The 17,455-nt window shown below is 47.2% G+C and overlaps 1 protein-coding gene across 11 annotated transcripts in view; it reads left to right on the plus strand.

Annotated features, from left to right (window-relative positions):
* Nucleotides 1–17,455, plus strand: part of PSTPIP2 (proline-serine-threonine phosphatase interacting protein 2) — a 77,910-nt gene that overhangs the window by 27,052 nt on the left and 33,403 nt on the right. For 4 of the 11 annotated variants that reach the window (XM_017344146.4, XM_089305191.1, XM_089305194.1 and 1 more), the window contains exons 2-4: nucleotides 4,816–4,916; nucleotides 12,705–12,786; nucleotides 16,673–16,707. In XM_017344146.4, the coding sequence (XP_017199635.2) occupies nucleotides 12,725–12,786; nucleotides 16,673–16,707 (97 nt within the window). In that variant the 5' untranslated portion in view covers nucleotides 4,816–4,916; nucleotides 12,705–12,724. Of the gene's footprint in view, nucleotides 1–1,446; nucleotides 1,904–4,815; nucleotides 4,917–12,704; nucleotides 12,787–16,672; nucleotides 16,708–17,455 lie in introns of those variants that run through there. The other 7 variants (XM_017344148.4, XM_089305190.1, XM_089305193.1 and 4 more) reach the window with 4 other exon arrangements.

Raw genomic sequence — 17,455 nt, forward strand, 5'->3', positions numbered from 1 at the left:
GCCTTTCAAATTAAATTAATTAATTCATTAAAACATTTTTATAAAGGATGCAGACTATAGCCTATTTCATAATACAGATTTTTGAAAAGATTGATTTATTATTTGAAAGTCAGAATTACCGAGAGAGAGGAAGAGAGATCAATTATCCATCTGTTGGTTCACTCTCCAAGATGGCCAGGGCTGGCCCAGGCTGAAGTCAGGAATCAGGAGTTTCATCCAAGTCTCTCACAAGGGTGGCAGGGGCCCCAAACACTTGAGCCATCTTCTGCTGCTTTTTCCAGGCCATTAGCAGGGAGGTGGATCAGAAGTGGAGCAGCCAGGACAGGAACCAGCGTCCGTTTGGGATGCCGGCATTGCAGGTGGTGGCTTTACCTGCTATGCTACAATGTGACATTGTAAGGATGAAACAAGATATTACACCTGAAATACTCAGTGGTCTTCGGCACACAGCAAATACTCATTGTATATTAGATATGCTTATTAATTAAACAATAATTAATCCATATTTGCAATGACTGATCCATTTGATTTTACCTTTTGGGCGGTAAATAGGTAGGAAAGAAAGCTCAAGGTTGAAAAGGAAGTAAAACAAGCGCCTTGGTCTTTATCCCAGGTCTGTTGCTACAACGCTTAATAAATAACAGAGATTTGGCTACTCTCCTTAGTTGACAGTTAAAACCTTTCACGGTGGTTGGAGGCAGCGATGGGAAAACTTTGCTTCCCAGGGTCTCATTTTCTCTGCCTGTGAAGCATGGAGATTGCTCTGTCCTCACTGTGTTCATGGGGCATCCTGGGGTCCCTCCATACAAAGAAAGTACAGCCCACTTAGGAACCCTAGTCCCGGGTGTTAAACAAACATAGCCTCTGTGTGCAATGCAAAGTAACTGGCCTCCTCCCCATTCCGGTGGGGGCTCTCTGGACGTGCGAGAGGGACCCAGGTCACTTCGTGTGTTTTACTCAAAGCTGTAGGTTTTAAAATGAAATGCGAACTTTGGGGGCGTCTTCTCCGCACTTTTCCTGACAGGCATTCTCTCGCCGGGCTCTGCTGTGTTCTAGTGTCTCTTGTAAGTCCCTCTAGGCAGGGATCGTGATTGTTCTTTTGTGTTTGTGTTTCCTAGGACAGCCGTTCTTCAGTTGCAACCCAGCCATTGGAAAGGGTTATAAAAGGCTGGTGTTTTCTCTGCCTCACCGCTGGTTCGCAATCAGCAGATCTAGGGTGGGACTGAGGGCTGTGCGCGTTTAACGAGTGCCTGGGTGATTCCGGCCAGGTGGTCTTTGGAGCCCTGTCTGGTGCGTTTGTGGGCAGCAGCCCTCCCGATAAGGCCGGGCGTGAGACGCAGCGCAGGCCCAGACGCGAGGTTGCTCAGGGGGCAGCGCCTGTTACCCCGGTGGCGGCTTTGGAGCTGCGGGTGCTGTTTGCGGCTCCTCGGCACCACGTGATGGGGAGGAGAGACGGAAAAGCAGCAGCGGGCAGGTTGTCAGAGGCCCCTGCAGCGCGTGCTGCTCAGGGTGCGCAGGAAGGCGGGGTGGGGTGTAGATGCCGCAGTCAAGCAGACCTGCGCACTCCCGAGCTGGGCTGGGGTTGCTGCGGGCCAGAGAAGTCACCGTCCGCCACGCGGCCTGGGCAGACCTCCTGCTCTGCCCCCACCCCCCCCCATCCTGAATGTCTGTTGGCTTGTTTGCATCACTGATTTATTATTCTTTGGCTTGCACATCTGGTCGATGTGGCACACATGTGCTCACTGCTGGCTCTGGCTATGTTTTTTTTTTCTTTTTTCTTTTTTTTGGTCTTAAAAATTTGTGTCTTCGTGGCAAAAGTAGCAATCCATTGACTACAACCCGAAAGCCATTTACCGTTTTTTTGGGATCCCAGCATTGTCAAACCTTTCATTCAGGGTCTCAGGTAGGTTGCCCAGCTGCGTGCCTCTGCTCTCTGACGGCCGCGTAACAGCCCCCACTCTGGCTGCTGCCTTGTGTTTTCCTCCCCACCTGGCCCCTTTGCCTCTCTGAGTCTTTGCCTCACCAGGACCCCAAGGCCAGACTTATGGTCAAGGCTTAGCTTCCCCTGTTCCTCCTGGTGCCGGACCTCCCCCCACCCCCACCTGTCATTCTGCTGAATCTTAAACTTTATTATTATTATTATTTTTGCCCTTTTTAAAAAGTGTAATGCCGTAAGATGAAATACCCAGAGCACTGGGTTTTGAAAGCTGCAGGAAACCTCCACAGAGATGGAGGTGTTTACGGAATATGGGCCACTTAGGCGGTGCCTTTCCATCATCCTGGAAGGTTCTCTCGCGGCCTTTCCCATTCCACCTCCACCTTCTGCTCTGCCTCCCACACCAGCACTTTTCTTTCTTTTACCGGAGACTTGTCTTGGCTGACCTAGCACTTCGCATAAGTGGAAGCACAGTAAATCCCTTTGGTGCCTAGCATCCTGCACTTGGAATAATGCCCCTGAGATTCATCCTGCCGATTCAGCAGGTTGTTCCTTTTTGTTGTTGAGTAGTACTCCACTTCGTGAATGTAACCCATGCGTTGTTTATCCGCTCGTCTGTTGGACTTTCACGTTGTCCCCGGGAGTTGACTCCTCTGCGTCAATCTCCCACGACTGTTGTTGTAGGAGTCTTTTTGTGATGTGTGTTTTCATTTCATGTGGGTAAACGCTTAGGGGTAGAACTTTGGGTTACAGGGAATGTGTGTATTCAGCTATTTGAGACATGGCCAAACCATTTTTCAAAATGATTGCACCATTTTACTGTTCCATCAGCAACATACACGCCAGTTCTGGGAGTTCACATCCTTGCTTTGTTCAGGATTGACTGCTGAGTTTAGCCATTCTGGCGGGCTTCAGGGTGTCACTGTGACTTTAATTGAAACTTCTTTGATGCTTGTGATGTTGGGGAACTTTTTGCTCAAAGGAATCTCTTTTACAAAGGGCGTTTCTGTGAAGTTCAAGTTATTCTGCCCAGTTTTTCCTGGGTTGCTTGTCTTTTCATTATTAATTTGTTAGAGTTATGTATGCATTCTGGATATAAGTCCTGTGATGTAGGTTTTGTAATTACTTTCTTCTAGTCTCTGGCTTGCCATTTAATTTTATTTTAAAGATATATTTACTTATTTGAAAGACAAAGTATCAGAGAGAGAGAGAGAGAGAGAGAGAGAGGGAGAGAGAGAACGAGCACTCTTCCATTTGCTGGTTCATTCTTTAAATGACTGAAGTAGCCAGGGCTGGGCCAGGTGGAAGCCAGGAGCCAGGAACTCCATCTGACTCTTCCAGATGAGTGGCAGGGCCGCTTGCGTTTGCTGAGGACAATGGAGTTATGAGTTTCCACGCTGACTACCGATGGCAGGTCTGTGGTGCCTCCTCCATGTCATGTTGGATGGCGTGTGCCATCCTCTTTCCTGCTCTGATTCCTGACAGCTTACCACTCCTGCTCCCTGAGCAGCACGGGCAGGAATGTCCAGGTGAAGTCCTCCAGCGCCTTGGTTTTGGGCACTCCTTGTTTTCTTGTGGGGATTTCTTTTCTTGATTGCCTCTGTAGCCCAGCCACGAAACTGAAACAGCACTTTTTTTTTTTTTTAAGACTGATTTATTTATTTGAAAGAGTTACACAGAGAGAAAAGGAGAGGCAGAGAGAGAGAGAGAGAGAGAGAGACAGATCTTCCGTCTGCTGGTTCACTCCCCAATTGGCTGCAACAGCTGGAGCTGTGCTGATCTGAAGCCTGGAGCCAGGAGCTTCTCCCCAGTCTCCCACGTGGGTGCAGGGGCCCAAGAACTTGGGCCATCTTCTACTGCTTTCCCAGGCCATAGCAGAGGGCTGCGCTGGAAGTGGAGCATCTGGGATTGCCAGCACTGCAGGCGGTGGCTTTACTCACTATGTCACAGCGCCGCCCCCCTCCCCTTCTGCCTTTTTTAAGGCTAATGTTTTGGTTTATGTTTTTCCGTCCAAGAAATATCTGCACCCTAAATTAAGAAAAGGGAACAAACCTTCCCAAATGAGCATCAGGGAAGCCAAATATCTTTGGGAAGAACCAGGGCTTCTGTCTACAAGCCAGCTTTGACATTGGCTCATTCATTCATTCACCTACTCACTCTCAAGTCTTTTTCTTTGTTCTCTTCTGGGACATCTGGCTGGGGACACAATAGGCATCTTCCTTCTACAGAATTTTACTGCAGGCCTTGAGTGTGCGTAATATGAAGACAGAGCTTTTGGGAGATACGGGTGAGGCCCAAGGCTTGGATGAAATCATAGGCACCTGCAGTAGAGTTGGGACAGAAAGGCTATTTGTGCAGGAGACGCCAAGCAACAAATTTAGATGCTGGGTGCTTGGAGAACCCAGAGACTGGAGCATTATGGGTGCTCTGAGGAGACTGGCAGACGCCTTGGCCTTGGGGGACTGGATGTACATTCAGGAGGGGATAAGGTAGACACTACCTTAGAGAGGCATTGCTGAGCCTGCATCTCAGGGGGCAATGAGAGGCCTACCTGGCCGAGTCAGAGGGGTGTACACAGAGGGGACAGGTGGCTGCACGAGGCTCAGATGGCAGCTGTTTCTTTGGGAACCTTATCCAGGTGCCTCTCATTCCTTGGCTACTTCCTTCCTGTTGTATGCACCCTTGGTTTTGTCATTTTACAGCTGCTTCCACAGCTGCATGCGTTCTTCTTCTCTTTATGGTAGCATGTGTCTGGGAGGTGCAGTGAAACAGCAACAACCCCTAGCTGACCTCCTGCCTCGCTGCCCGGTCTACCCCCAACCCTTGGGGCTGCCGTCTGTGCTCTTCGCGGTCTGATGCCATGTTGTCTTTTCCACCAGAGTGGGGACATCCTCAGCACCATCGGCTATGACAGCATCATCCAACATCTGAACAATGGCCGCAAGAACTGTAAAGAATTTGAAGAATTTTTGAAGGAAAGGTAGGGTGCTCTCTGCTCTCTGGACAGGGTGGCCAAGATGCCACTGCAAAACAAGGAATGGTTACTGATATTTGCTTGCGCTTAATGCTTCTGTAGACTCCGCTATGGGTTATTGAATGACACTCAAGAAGTAAAAGATGTACCTGTTTTAAAGTTCAAAGAGGGGCAGGTAGAGAGGGATCTCCTGTCTTCTGGTTTGCTCCCCAAATACCCACGATGGACTGGGCTGAGCTGGGCAAGGTTGAAGCCAGAAGGAACTCAGAAACTCAATCCAGGCCTACCAGGTGTACTAAGTACTCAAGTACTTGAGCCACTACTTGCTGTTTCCCAGTGTGCACATTAGCAGGAAGCTAGAATCAGGAGTGAAGCCGAGACTTGAACCAGGCCTCTGATATGGGATGCAGGCATCCTGATCACATCTTAACTGCTGTGCCAAATGCCTGCCCCTGTCCAGAAGTTCTCAGAAACCAGTTTGAGAGCCGGCGCCGTGGCTCAATAGGCTAATCCTCCACCTTGCGGCGCCGGCACACCGGGTTCTAGTCCCGGTTGGGGCGCCGGATTCTGTCCCGGTTGCCCCTCTTCCAGGCCAGCTCTCTGCTATGGCCAGGGAGTGCAGTGGAGGATGGCCCAGGTGCTTGGGCCCTGCACCCCATGGGAGACCAGGAAAAAAAGCACCTGGATCCTGGCTCCTGCCATCGGATCAGCGCGGTGCACCGGCTGCAGCGGCGGCCATTGGAGGGTGAACCAACGGCAAAAAGGAAGACCTTTCTCTCTCTGTCTGTCTCTCTCACTGTCCACTCTGCCTGTCAAAAAAAAAAAAAAAAAAAGAAACCAGTTTGAGAGAGATTTATGAATGAAACAGCAAGCAAAATATAGTGAGTAAGCAAAATATACCAAGAAGTACAGCATGAATAACAGTGAAAGACCGTATGGAGGGGGACAAGGGCAAACAGAGGATGGGAGTAATTGCTTCACAGAGGCAGAAATCGCTGCGAAGGTGCATTTGACAGGTGACAGTGTGTCTGGATGTCTGGGGGGGCAGTGATATTGGAGGTGGGGATGAGCATGGCCCAAGTGGTAGGAGGGTGACAGAGCCGCAGGAAAGATGTGAGCAGGTCATGTTCCCATTGAGGCTCTAGAGGAAATGTGCTTCCTGTCTTCCTTTTATAATTTATTTTTTATTTATTTGAAACGTAGAATTACAGAGAAGGGGAGAGAGAGAAAGAGAGAGAGAGAAAGCTTTCATTTTCTGGTTCATTCTTCAAAGCCAGAAGCCTGGGGCCGGTGCTGTGGTATAGCTGGTAAAGCTGCTGCCTGCAGTGCTGGCATCCCATATTGGGTCCAGTTTGAGACCTGGCTGCTCCACTTCTGAGCCAGCTCTCTGCTATGGTCTGGAAAAGCAGCAGAAGATGGCCCAGGTCGTTGGGCCCCTGCACCTGCAAATGGCCGCCATGGCCGGAACTACGTTGATCTGAAGCCAGGAGCCAGGTGCTTCCTCCTGGTCTCCCACGCGGGTGCAGGGCCCAAGCACCTGGGCCATCTTCCACTGCCCTCCCGGGCCACAGCAGAGAGCTGGAGTGGAAGAGGAGCAACCGGGACTAGAACCTGGCACCCATATGGGATGCCGGCACAGGTGGAAGATTAACCTAGTGAGCCACGGCGCCGGCCCCCACATTGTCTTTTTATAAAGATATCAGTTACATTGGATTCAGAGCTCCAACACTCCAGTACACTCATTTTAATTCAGTTACAATAGCAGGGACCTTATTTCCAAAGAAGGTCTTATTCTGAGAAATTAGGGGTTGAGATATTTATTTATTTGAGAGACAGAGTTACAGAGAGGCAGAGGGAGGGAGGGAGGGAGGGACGGAGGGAGAGAGAAAGGTGTCTTCCATTTGGTGGTTCACTCCCCAAATGGCCACAACAGCTGGAGCTGAGCAAATCTGAAGCCAGGAGCCAGGAACTTCTTCTGGGTCTCCCATGTAGGTGCAGGAGCCCAAGCACTTGGGCCATCTTATACTGCTTTCCTAGGCCATAGCAGAGAGCTGGATTGGAAATAGAGCAGCCAGGACTCGAAGCAGTGCTCACATGGGATGATGGCACTGCAGGTGGTGGCTTTACTCTCTATGCCACAGTGCCAGCCCCATAAATGTCTTTAAAAAAAAAAAAAAAAGGCCTGCGCCATGGCTCACTAGGCTAATCCTCCGCCTAGCGGCGCCGGCACACCGGGTTCTAGTCCCGGTCGGGGCGCCGGATTCTGTCCCAGTTGCTCCTCTTCCAGGCCAGCTCTCTGCTGTGGCCAGGGAGTGCAGTGGAGGATGGCCCAAGTGCTTGGGCCCTGCACCCCATGGGAGACCAGGAAAAGCACCTGGCTCCTGGCTCCTGCCATCGGATCAGCGCGGTGCGCCAGCCGCAGCGCGCCGGCCGCGGCGGCCATTGGAGGGTGAACCAACGGCAAAGGAAGACCTTTCTCTCTGTCTGTCTCTCTCACTGTCCACTCTGTCTGTCAAAAAAAAAAAAAAAAAAAAAAAGATTCCCTCTGCTCCAACAAACAAGGAAAGTATCATTCATTTGAAGATTTGATTGGCACATACAGTAAAAATGAGCAAGACAGCAGGAGCTATAGTGAAAGCATTTCGTCTTCTGTGCTGGTTCTGATTTGAGGGCTGCCCGGGCCCTGGACTTAGGACCATCCTAAGGCTGCTCTCGGGCCTGGTGGAAAGGGCCATATCTGGTGATATTTGACAGGGTTGTTGAAGGGGAAATGGCTCGGAGATTATTCCTAGTCTAGGGGAGAGGTCAAAGGGACCAGGCCTTTTCAAGGAGGGGTTGGTGAGGGAAGTGTGACCAGCTGAGCACTCAGAGGAGTGGTGCCCCGTCCATGTTTCCCAGCCTGTTCTGTCCATTTGCTGTGGCCCTGGTACATGGCAGGAAGCTGAAGGCCTGGTTTCCATCTGTCTCCCTTCCCAGATTCTGAGCTCCACCGGGCAGCTCTCATATCACGGTCATCTCTGTGTTCTTAGCACTGAATATGATGCCTGGCAGATCACAGATGTCCAGTGAATGACACACTGATGAGCACATGAGAGGGGAAATTTGAATGGGTGGCAGGAGGATGGCCTAGGTAAACACTCCCCGTATTCAAGGGTGATTTCTGGGAAGCCCTAGTCCCAGCGATTTCTTCATTGGCTGTGGCCCTCGCACCCACTGCTCCCCAGCAGTGCGAATGCCCTCTCGATCTCCTTCCTTCTTCTCCTGCCTTCAGGAGGATGACGGCGTAGTTTCACTTCTGTGAAAGTGCCTTCCTTTTTCCAAAGAGCACGCCATTGTGTCTGCTAGAAATCTCTACATAACTGAACAGGATTCTTGCTCAATCTGTAGTTCTGAGCATGCTAACAGAATCAGAAAGACACAAAGGAGCACTCACTTGCATGGCTCCAGAGCAAATAGACAGGGCTGCCCACAGGGCCAGCAGCATGATGGAGCCAAGTGACACACAGCCACGCAAAAGTGCACCTTGCCAAGGAAGGACGGGGAAAGAACTTTTAGTGTCTGCATCCTCTTAATTTGTTCTTCTCTTTTTTTTCAAGATTTATTTATTTATTTGAAAGACAGAGTTACAGAGAGGCAGAGGGAGGGAAGGAGGGAAGGAGAGAGAGAGAGAGAGAGAGAGATCTTCCATCTGCTGGTTCACTCCCCAGATGGCCACAATGGCCAAAGCTGCATTGATCTGAAGCCAGGAGCCGGGAGTCAGGAGCTTCCTCTGGGTTTCCCACATGGATAAGGGGCCCAAGGACTTGGGCCATCTTCCACTGCTTTCCCAAGCAACAGCTGAGAGCTGGATCGGAAGTGGAGCAACTGGGCCTTGAACCAGCGCCCATATGGGATGCTGGCACTGCAGGCAGTGGCTTTACCTGCTGCACCACAGCACAGGCCACTAATTATTTTCATACATGTAAGTTTTTAAATTTCTTTGAAAGGCAGAGAGACAGAGACAAAGAGGCAGACAGAGGTCTGGTTCACATCCCAAATGCCTGCTGGGCCAGGTCAAAGCCAGGAGTCCAGAACTCCATCCAGGTCTTCTAATGGGTGGTAGGGACCCAAGTACTTGAGCTATCTATCTCCTGCTGCCTCCCAGAGTGTGCATCAGCAGGAAACTGGTTCAGAAGGAGCAGAGAGTTGAACCCAGGCCCTCCGGTATGCACCAAACACTCACCCTTCATAAGCATCTCTTTTATTATTATTATTTTTTATTTTTTTAATGTCAGGAGACTCTTTTAGGAAACAATTTGTCCTATGGAAAAGAAAAAAATGTAAAATGCATTGATCCCTTCAGATTTTCTTTAGCTTTCTTTTTCTTTATTTCTTTTTTTTTTTTTAAAGATTTATTTATTTACTTGAAAGTCAGAATTATGCAGAGAAAGGAGAGACAGAGAGAGATCTTCCATCCACTGGTTCATTCCCCAGATAGCCACAATGGCTGGAGCTATGCCAATCCGAAGCCAGGAACCAGGAGCTTCTTCTGGGTCTCCCACGCAGGTGCAGGGGCTTAAGGACTTGGGCCATTCTCTACTGCTTTCCCAGGCCAGAGCAGAGAGTTGGATCGGAAGTGGAGCAGTTGGATTTTGAACCAGCACCCATAAGGGATGCCGGTGCTACAGGCAGTGGCTTTGCCCACTACACCACAGCGCAAGCCCCCTTTAGCTTCCTTGTTTTCTGGGAAAGTCAAATAAAATCAGGTTTAATTCTCCATTTTCAAAAAGCATGTGGTTTTATGGTCTAATTCTTTTAAAGTTATTGGTTGTATCTTTTTATCCATCCTATCTGCATACCTGCATAAAGAACTATCTATCCCAGGGACAGGCATTTGTCCTAGTCATTGGATGCGATTGGGACAGCCACATCCCATATGGTACTGCCTGGGCTGGAGTTGCGGCTTTGCTTACAATTCCAGCGTCTTGCTCTAATGCATTTCAAAGGAGGTAGCACATAGTGGTTCAGGTAGTTGGATCCCTGCCACCCACATGGGAGACCTGGCTGAGTTCCTGACTCCTGGCTTCCACCTGGCCCAGCCGCAGCTGTTTTGGGTTTATGGGGAATGAATCAGTGATTAGGAGATCTGTCTGTCTCTATCACAGTCTTTATACTTCTCAGGTAGATAGATAGATAAATAAATAATTTAAAAAATAAATGTCCATTACAATCATCACCAAATGTTTGTACTAATTTGTTGGTGGAATTTGGATGCTTTGCTACTTCCCTCTCTGTTCTTTTTGTTTGTTATTTTTATACATAATGAATGTGTATTATTTTAATAAAATAAAGTCATTATTTGAAAAAGGCAAATGAACGACTGTGAGAGACTTTGTAACATGTGTAAGACTAAATAATATATTCAGAGTACCTAAAGAACTTGGAGGGACCAGCATCATGGTGCAGTAAGTTAAGCCACCCCATGCCACACCTGCATCCCATGAATTTGAGTTTGAGTTCTGGCTACCCTGCTTCCAAGCCAGCTTCCTGCTAATGTACCTGGGAAGTCGGTAGAAGAAGGTCCAAGTACCAGGGCCTCTGCTACCCATGTGGGAGACCAGGATGCAATTCCAGGCTCCTGGCTTCAGCCTGGCCTAGCCCTGCCTGTTTTGGTCATTTGGGGTATGAACCAGCAGATGGAAAAATCTCTTTCTCTCTCTGTCTCTCCCTCTCTGTCACTCAGCCTTTCAAATAAATAAAATAACTCTTTTTTTAAAAAGAACTTCTGGGCTGAAGCTATGGCATAGGTAAAGCCGCTGCCTGCAGTACTGGTAATTTGGGCACCAATTTGGGGCCTGGCTGCTCTACTTTTGACCCAGCTCCCTGCTAATGTACCTGGGAAGGCAGTGGAGGATGGCCCAAGTGCTTGGGTCCCTGCACTCATGTGGGGGACCCAGAAGAAGCTCCTGGCTCCTGGCTCCCGGCTCCCGGCTTCAGTCTGTCCAGCTCCAGCTGTTGAGGTCATTTGAAAGGATCATTCTCTCTGCCTTTCCCTCTCCCTCTCCCTCTCAGTATGCCTTTCAAATAAATAAATCAATCTTAAAGAAAAAAGAACTTCTACTAAATAATAGGAAAAAAAGCAGAATCTTCAGTTAAAAAATTGCACATAACTTACAGTAGAAGAATTAAGAAAAGCCCAATAAATGTATAAAATAATGTACAATCACAGTAGCAATCTTGGAAATGCAAAGTGAAATGAGAGCTCTTTCTTACGCCTTCCCCAGACTGGTAGCATAAAAAAAAGGAGTAATATCTATTTTGTGGGTGAGGGCTCCTGGGAATGGGAGCTCTTATATACTTTTGGTGGAAGTGCAAATTGAGAAAGTTTTGTTCAGAGGGCAACTTGGCATGACTTTTCAAAACTTAAAATGCACTTGCCTCTGATACAGTAATTCCACTTTCTCTGAACTCTTAGACAAGCACTCAGAGGCATGCCGAAAGTGTTCCTTTAGCTTTTCTTCTGGTGGAGGGGAAAACCTGGAAATAAATGAGGTGAGAATTCTGTACTACTATGTTATGAACATGATGGACTTGTGTGTACTGATAAGGAAAGTGCCAGATGCCACCCTATCAGGTGAAAAGAAGACCAGCAAATAATACAATGGTCTCGATTGTAAAAACATCTAAAGGTGCCGGCGCCGTGGCTCACTAGGCTAATCCTCCACCTAGCAGCACCGGCACACCAGGTTCTAATCCCGGTCGGGGCGCCGGATTCTTTCCCGGTTGCCCCTCTTCCAGGCCAGCTCTCTGCTGCAGCCTGGGAAGGCAGTGGAGGATGGCCCAAGTGCTTGGGCCCTGCACCCCATGGGGCCCAGGAGAAGTACCTGGCTCCTGCCTTCGGATCAGCGGGGTGTGCCAGCCGCAGCGTGCCAGCCGTGGCGGCCATTGGAGGGTGAACCAACGGCAAAAAAGGAAGACCTTTCTCTCTGTCTCTCTCTCTCTCACTATCCACTCTGCCTGTCCAAAAAAAAAAAAAAAAAAAAAAAAAAAACTAAAGGTATGTATAAGTGATTAGTGCAATATGAGTACAGGTGTGGAAATGCGAAGAAAAACACCTGGGAAGATTCAGCTCATGCTGTGGCTACCTGCAGAGAGGTGGGGTGGGAGGAGAGCATGAAGGGGGACTTTCGGGGTTCAACTCTGTCTGGGTCTCCCGCATGGGTGGCAGAGTCCCAGACACTTGGGCCATCCTGGGTTGCTTTCCTGGGCATGCCAGCAGCACAGACAGCAGCTTAACCCACTGTGACACAAGATTGGCCCCAGAAGGAGTTAAGAATAACTGCTTCACAGAAGTGAAGGCATGCCAACTACAGACGGCCTACACTGACATCCCCCTTCTCTGCTATCGTTGAATTGTATATTTGAGTTGACTGTGAATGAGGAACTGTAGCAGTGGTAAGAGGGCCCTCTTCGAGAGGATGGAAGAAATGGGGACCTCTGGGGTACAGTTTTTAATAGAAATAACTCTTAATTCACTGTTTAAAAATGCTCAGTTTTGCTGTGGTATCCATGCTAGGGACTTCTAGCTAGAGAAGACCACATTGGGGAGGAAGGCCACTGGTCTTTCTAGTCCCTGTTCCATAGAGTTTCTGGTCCCAGTTCCATAGAGTTTTGTGTTTTAGAGAATGGTGCTGTATCCAAGCTTGTACTGACAAAGATGCAGTTTTGCCTTCAAGGGCAGTGGTGTGCAATATGCATTCCATGGCTAAGAGTCAGCTCTAAGACATCCCCATGACTTTCTCTTCTGTCCCCCAGGGCAGCGATCGAGGAGAAGTATGGCAAAGACCTGCTCAACCTCTCCAGGAAGAAGCCGTGTGGCCAGTCTGAGATCCAGTAGGTACCGTGTTTCTTTCTGCTTCTGCAGAGTTACCAGTAGGTTCAAGTGTGTTCACAGTGGAGAAAGATTGAGACTAGCAGGAGAAAGGCTGGAAGGGACAATGCAGGCACAAACCATCATTAAGATTTTTTAAAATTGTCCTCGAAGTCTTTTTATGGGTATTTGTTTTCATCGGTAGGATCGTATTATATATAATTTTATACTGGAAATTTAATAAAAGGACTTATCATCATATATTTAAAAATAATATTTTAAATAAAATAATTAGAAAATATGTGAGATTATGCATGTATATGTTTATGGTTTGTGATACTTATGAGAGTGTCTTTGCACCATTTTGTAGTTCTCAGCACCTAAATTGCCATAATGATTTATTCTTCAGTCATTCATTGACTACTCTGAGGATACAGAGATGAGCTGGGCACAATGCCTGCTTTAGCACCACACTCCCTCATATATATAGGGCTGGCTTCATGGCCATTATACAGGAACCTACACTCAGAAGGGCTTTGTAATTGGTCTAATGCTCTGTGGTCACCATTCAGAGAGTCTTAATAATTTATAAACAATGGATCCCACATTTCCATTTTGTGGTGTGCCTCACAGATTATGTAGCTGGTCCTACTCACATGGAAATCTCTAGATTTCTTCCCCAACAAAAGCTTGTTGAGGGAGGCTTGAGAGAATAGGTCAGGCCTCTCTCTGCAGGTGTGATCACATGGCATACTTGGTCACTGCTCTGGCTGCGCTGCATATACCTGCAGGGACGCACTGGGGGTCTGTGTCCCCTCCGCCTCAGGGGTCCTGATGAGGGTGGACGGGACATTGCCCTTCCTCTTTTCGTGCTTGTAAAACACACACATAGCTTTCTATAAGGAAGGAAGGAAGGAAGGAAGGAAGGAAGGAAGGAAGGAAGGAAGGAAGGAAAGAAGGAAGGAGAGAGGGAGGGAGGGAGGGAGGAAGGAAGGAAGGAAGGAAGGAAGAAGGAAGGAAGGAAGGAAGGAAGGAAGGAAGGAAGGAAGGAAGGAAGATGGAAGTGTGAACCTAAACACACACACACACACGTCCATGCACACATGCATGACACACACACACACATGCACACACGCACACTCATCCCAGAATTGGACTATTGAGAAGGAGGAAGATATTGAGAGATATGTCAAATATTAATGGTTTTGTAAGCCTAAAAAAACTTGTTACACTCTCAGATGTAGGACATTAGTACAAGGAGAGGTTTTTTTTTATTCATTGATAAATCGTACTTTATTTTTATGGTTTTAAGTGCTATTTTAAAAAATATTTATTTATTTATTTGAAAGGCAGAGTTACAGAGAGGCAGAGGCAGAAAGATAGAAAGAGAGAGAGAGAGGTGTCTTGCATCTGTTGGTTCACTCCCCAGATGGCCGCAATGGCTGAAGCTATACCCATCTGAAGCTGGAGACAGGAACTTCTAGGTCTCCCATGTGGGTGCAGGGGCTCAAGGACCTGGGCCATCCCCCACTGCTTTCCCAGGCCATAGCAGAGAGCTGGATTGGAAGTGGAGCAGCTGGGTCTCGAACCAGCGCCCATATGAGATGTCGGCGCTGCAGGCAGCGGCTTTTACCTGCTAGGCCACAGCGCTGGCCCCTTAAGTGCCAATTTAAAAAACACATAAAAGTGAAAAGACAAGCATAATGCACAGCTACACACCCGTCCCCAGGATTTTACCGTTCTTTACTTAGTCACGTGGACGTTGTGATTATTTCTCTGTCACCTAGGTTTTCAGTTATTAACAAGTTAAATGCTTTACATGTAGACCTGGAATCAGCTATTTCTCCAAGTAATATCTGTTTCAGTGATTAATTGTATTTCAGGACTAAACTCCGTTCCAGTGTTGATTATTGTCATGGAGGTGTCAATGTTTCTAGGTCCTTAAGGGGTCAGATTTTAAAAGTGTGAGTTCATATTGATAATTTAACTGCATAGGATTCTACCTAACCTTAATTTTATGTTCTTATTTCTTTACTTTTATACTGAAAATCTGACAATATTATCATAATTAGTTGCTTTATATGACAATACATATTAAAGTGCTTCAAAAACAATATCAGTATTTCTACTAATAATATATTTTCTGAAGTTAGTTTTAGATTTTAAGGATTGTTGTCTTTTTCCTCTTTTGTTTCTTTTTAATGTAAGATATTTGTATATCCAAAGATTAAAACTGATTTAACTTAGATAAGTTTTACTGTTGTTCAAAAAGTGTTTAGACCATTTTATGAAAGATTAGTGGGTCAGTTGACCAAAAAACTTGATTTAAAAATTAAGTATATTTGGAAATCTATTCAAAAACTCTTGTGGTGATGTGATTTTCCATAGTCATACTCTCTCCACCACATCCTGGGGATGATATTTAGCTGAATCAATCTGCTCAGAAATGGTATTTCTTATATTCTTACACATTTGACATTTGACTTACAACACAGAGCGAATCCAACACCGTTCCCTTGTGCTCCTTGGTAAAGCCAGGCAGTTTTCTTCTAAGTGCATGCCTCCGACAGGAAAAAGCCACAGGGTTTGAGAACTGGAACTGCATTTCCAAGGCTGATGTGAGAAGCTATTTAGGTGACTGTGGATGAATGGGAAGGCATCTGTAATCACAAGCCAGACTGCCTGCAGACTGGAACTCCAAATTGCCAAATTGCAATGTAGTGGTCTGACCAATCCTAAGTGAAAACTTTAAAGTGGCCTGGGAGGTAAGGTCTCTACTTATGTGGCAGCTGTGAACACAGATCCTTTCTACAGAAACACAGTGAACTTGTAATGCACACACACACACACACACACGTTACCGCAATAAGAGTTAGCAGAAGTAATAATAGCAGAAATAGACATGCAAAAATTTTGGATGCTAGAATTAACAGGTTCAAAAAGCAAGTATGTGTAATATGATTCAAGAAAATAAAAGTGACGTTAAAGCATGAGCCAGTGACTTTTGGAAGTGCCAAGAATTTTGAAGGAGAACCAGAACTTATACAAAGAAATATAGCATAGTTAAATTAAAAAGTCAGTACATGCATTAAGCAACATATGGAACATAATTAGGGAATTAGAAAAACAGAAATGAAGAAATCACTGGGGGCTGGCATGAAGGAGAAGTTAGTCAATGCTTAGAAAATTTCATTTAGGACAAACAAGTTCAAGTTCTGAGTATGAGTGCAACATGGTTGCTACAGTTGATAACAATATATTAGATTCCTTTTTTTTAAAGACTCAATTTGTTTATTTGAAAGGCAGAGTCACAGAGAGGCAGAGGGGGAGAGAGAAAGACAGAAGGAGAGAGAGAGAGAGAGATAGGTCTTCCATCTGCTTGTTCATTCCCCAGATGGCTGCAATGGCTGGAGCTGGGCTGACTTGAAGCCAGGAGCCAGGAGCTTCTTCCAGGTCTCCCACGAGGGTGCAGGGGCCCAAGGATTTGGGCCATCTTCTACTGCTTTCTCAGGCCTTGAACTGGTGCCCATATAGGATGCCGGCGCTTCAGGCCAGGGCGTTAACCCACTGCGCCACAGCGCTGGCCTCTGGTTGCTGTACTTTAAAGAATGACTGATATCCTTATGATAAAGGCCCATAACTATTACATGTGTTATCATGGGGAAAAGGAAGCACAAAGAGTGGTGGCGCTTTGGCCTACCCCAGTGCGCAGTGAACAGTTGCTTAGAATTGCCTGGAATCGAGGAAACTCCCCTGAAGAAGTCCTAGTCTTCCCATAGTTTTAATAGTTTTGTGATTACTTCACAGTTTTCTCTGTTTAAGATAAGATGCAGATGGAGAAAAGCATGCAAAGGCATTATAGTAAAACTGTGCAATTTCCAGAGCTGAAATCAAATCTGTGCTTGTGTTTTAGCACCCTGAAGCGGGCCCTGGAAGTCTTCAAGCAGCGTAAGTGATTTTTTTTTTTTTTTAAGTATTTGTTACTCTTGGCAAGCTTTATGTCTGTCCTCCAAAGTGCATTTTAATTGGAACAGCAATTTCATAATGGGTGAAAGAAAGTTAGAGCAACTCCTAAGGTGAGAAACACTCTCAGGGTTGAAATGAGCTGGAGAACCCTCTACTGCACATCGCGATGTGCGTGTGATGTAGAGCAGCGCATCTCATGCAGGGGTGAGCACCCAATCACTGGAGAGCCTGTTGTTAACACAGACTCCTGGACCCAGGCCCTGAGTTGCTGATTAGGAAGTCAGGTGGGGGCGTGGCTGAGATTTCCCATGCCTTGCAAGTTCCCAAGTGATGCTGCCATCGATCCAGGAACCGTGGTGAGAATGACCATCTCCAAGAATTGTCTGTACTGTTTAGTTCTAACTCAGACCTAGTCACTCGAACGGCCAACCCCAGTCCACCTACCTCAGCCAGGCTTGCTACCAGCCTCACCCTTTGTATGTTCTTAGGCCAGCACTGGTTTCCTCCTCCCAGAGCCATCTCCCAGTGCAGGGCTTCAGACACAGGGACAGTGTAGTGAGGGTCTTGCCATCTCTCCCAAAGTGCCAGACATTTTTGTCCAGGAGAAATCCTAGTTACAACAAGCATCAAAGGAAACACTCTTGGTTTTCTCCCCTCCTGCTCTGGCTTGTGGCTATCCCACTCACTTGCAACCGCTTTCTCCAAGGACACCGATGACCTCTGTGCCATT

The sequence above is a fragment of the Oryctolagus cuniculus genome, chromosome 10, assembly GCF_051225735.1.
Source record: "Oryctolagus cuniculus isolate XC-2025 breed Fujian yellow rabbit chromosome 10, ASM5122573v1, whole genome shotgun sequence".
In the NCBI taxonomy this organism is placed as follows: Eukaryota; Metazoa; Chordata; class Mammalia; order Lagomorpha; family Leporidae; genus Oryctolagus; species Oryctolagus cuniculus.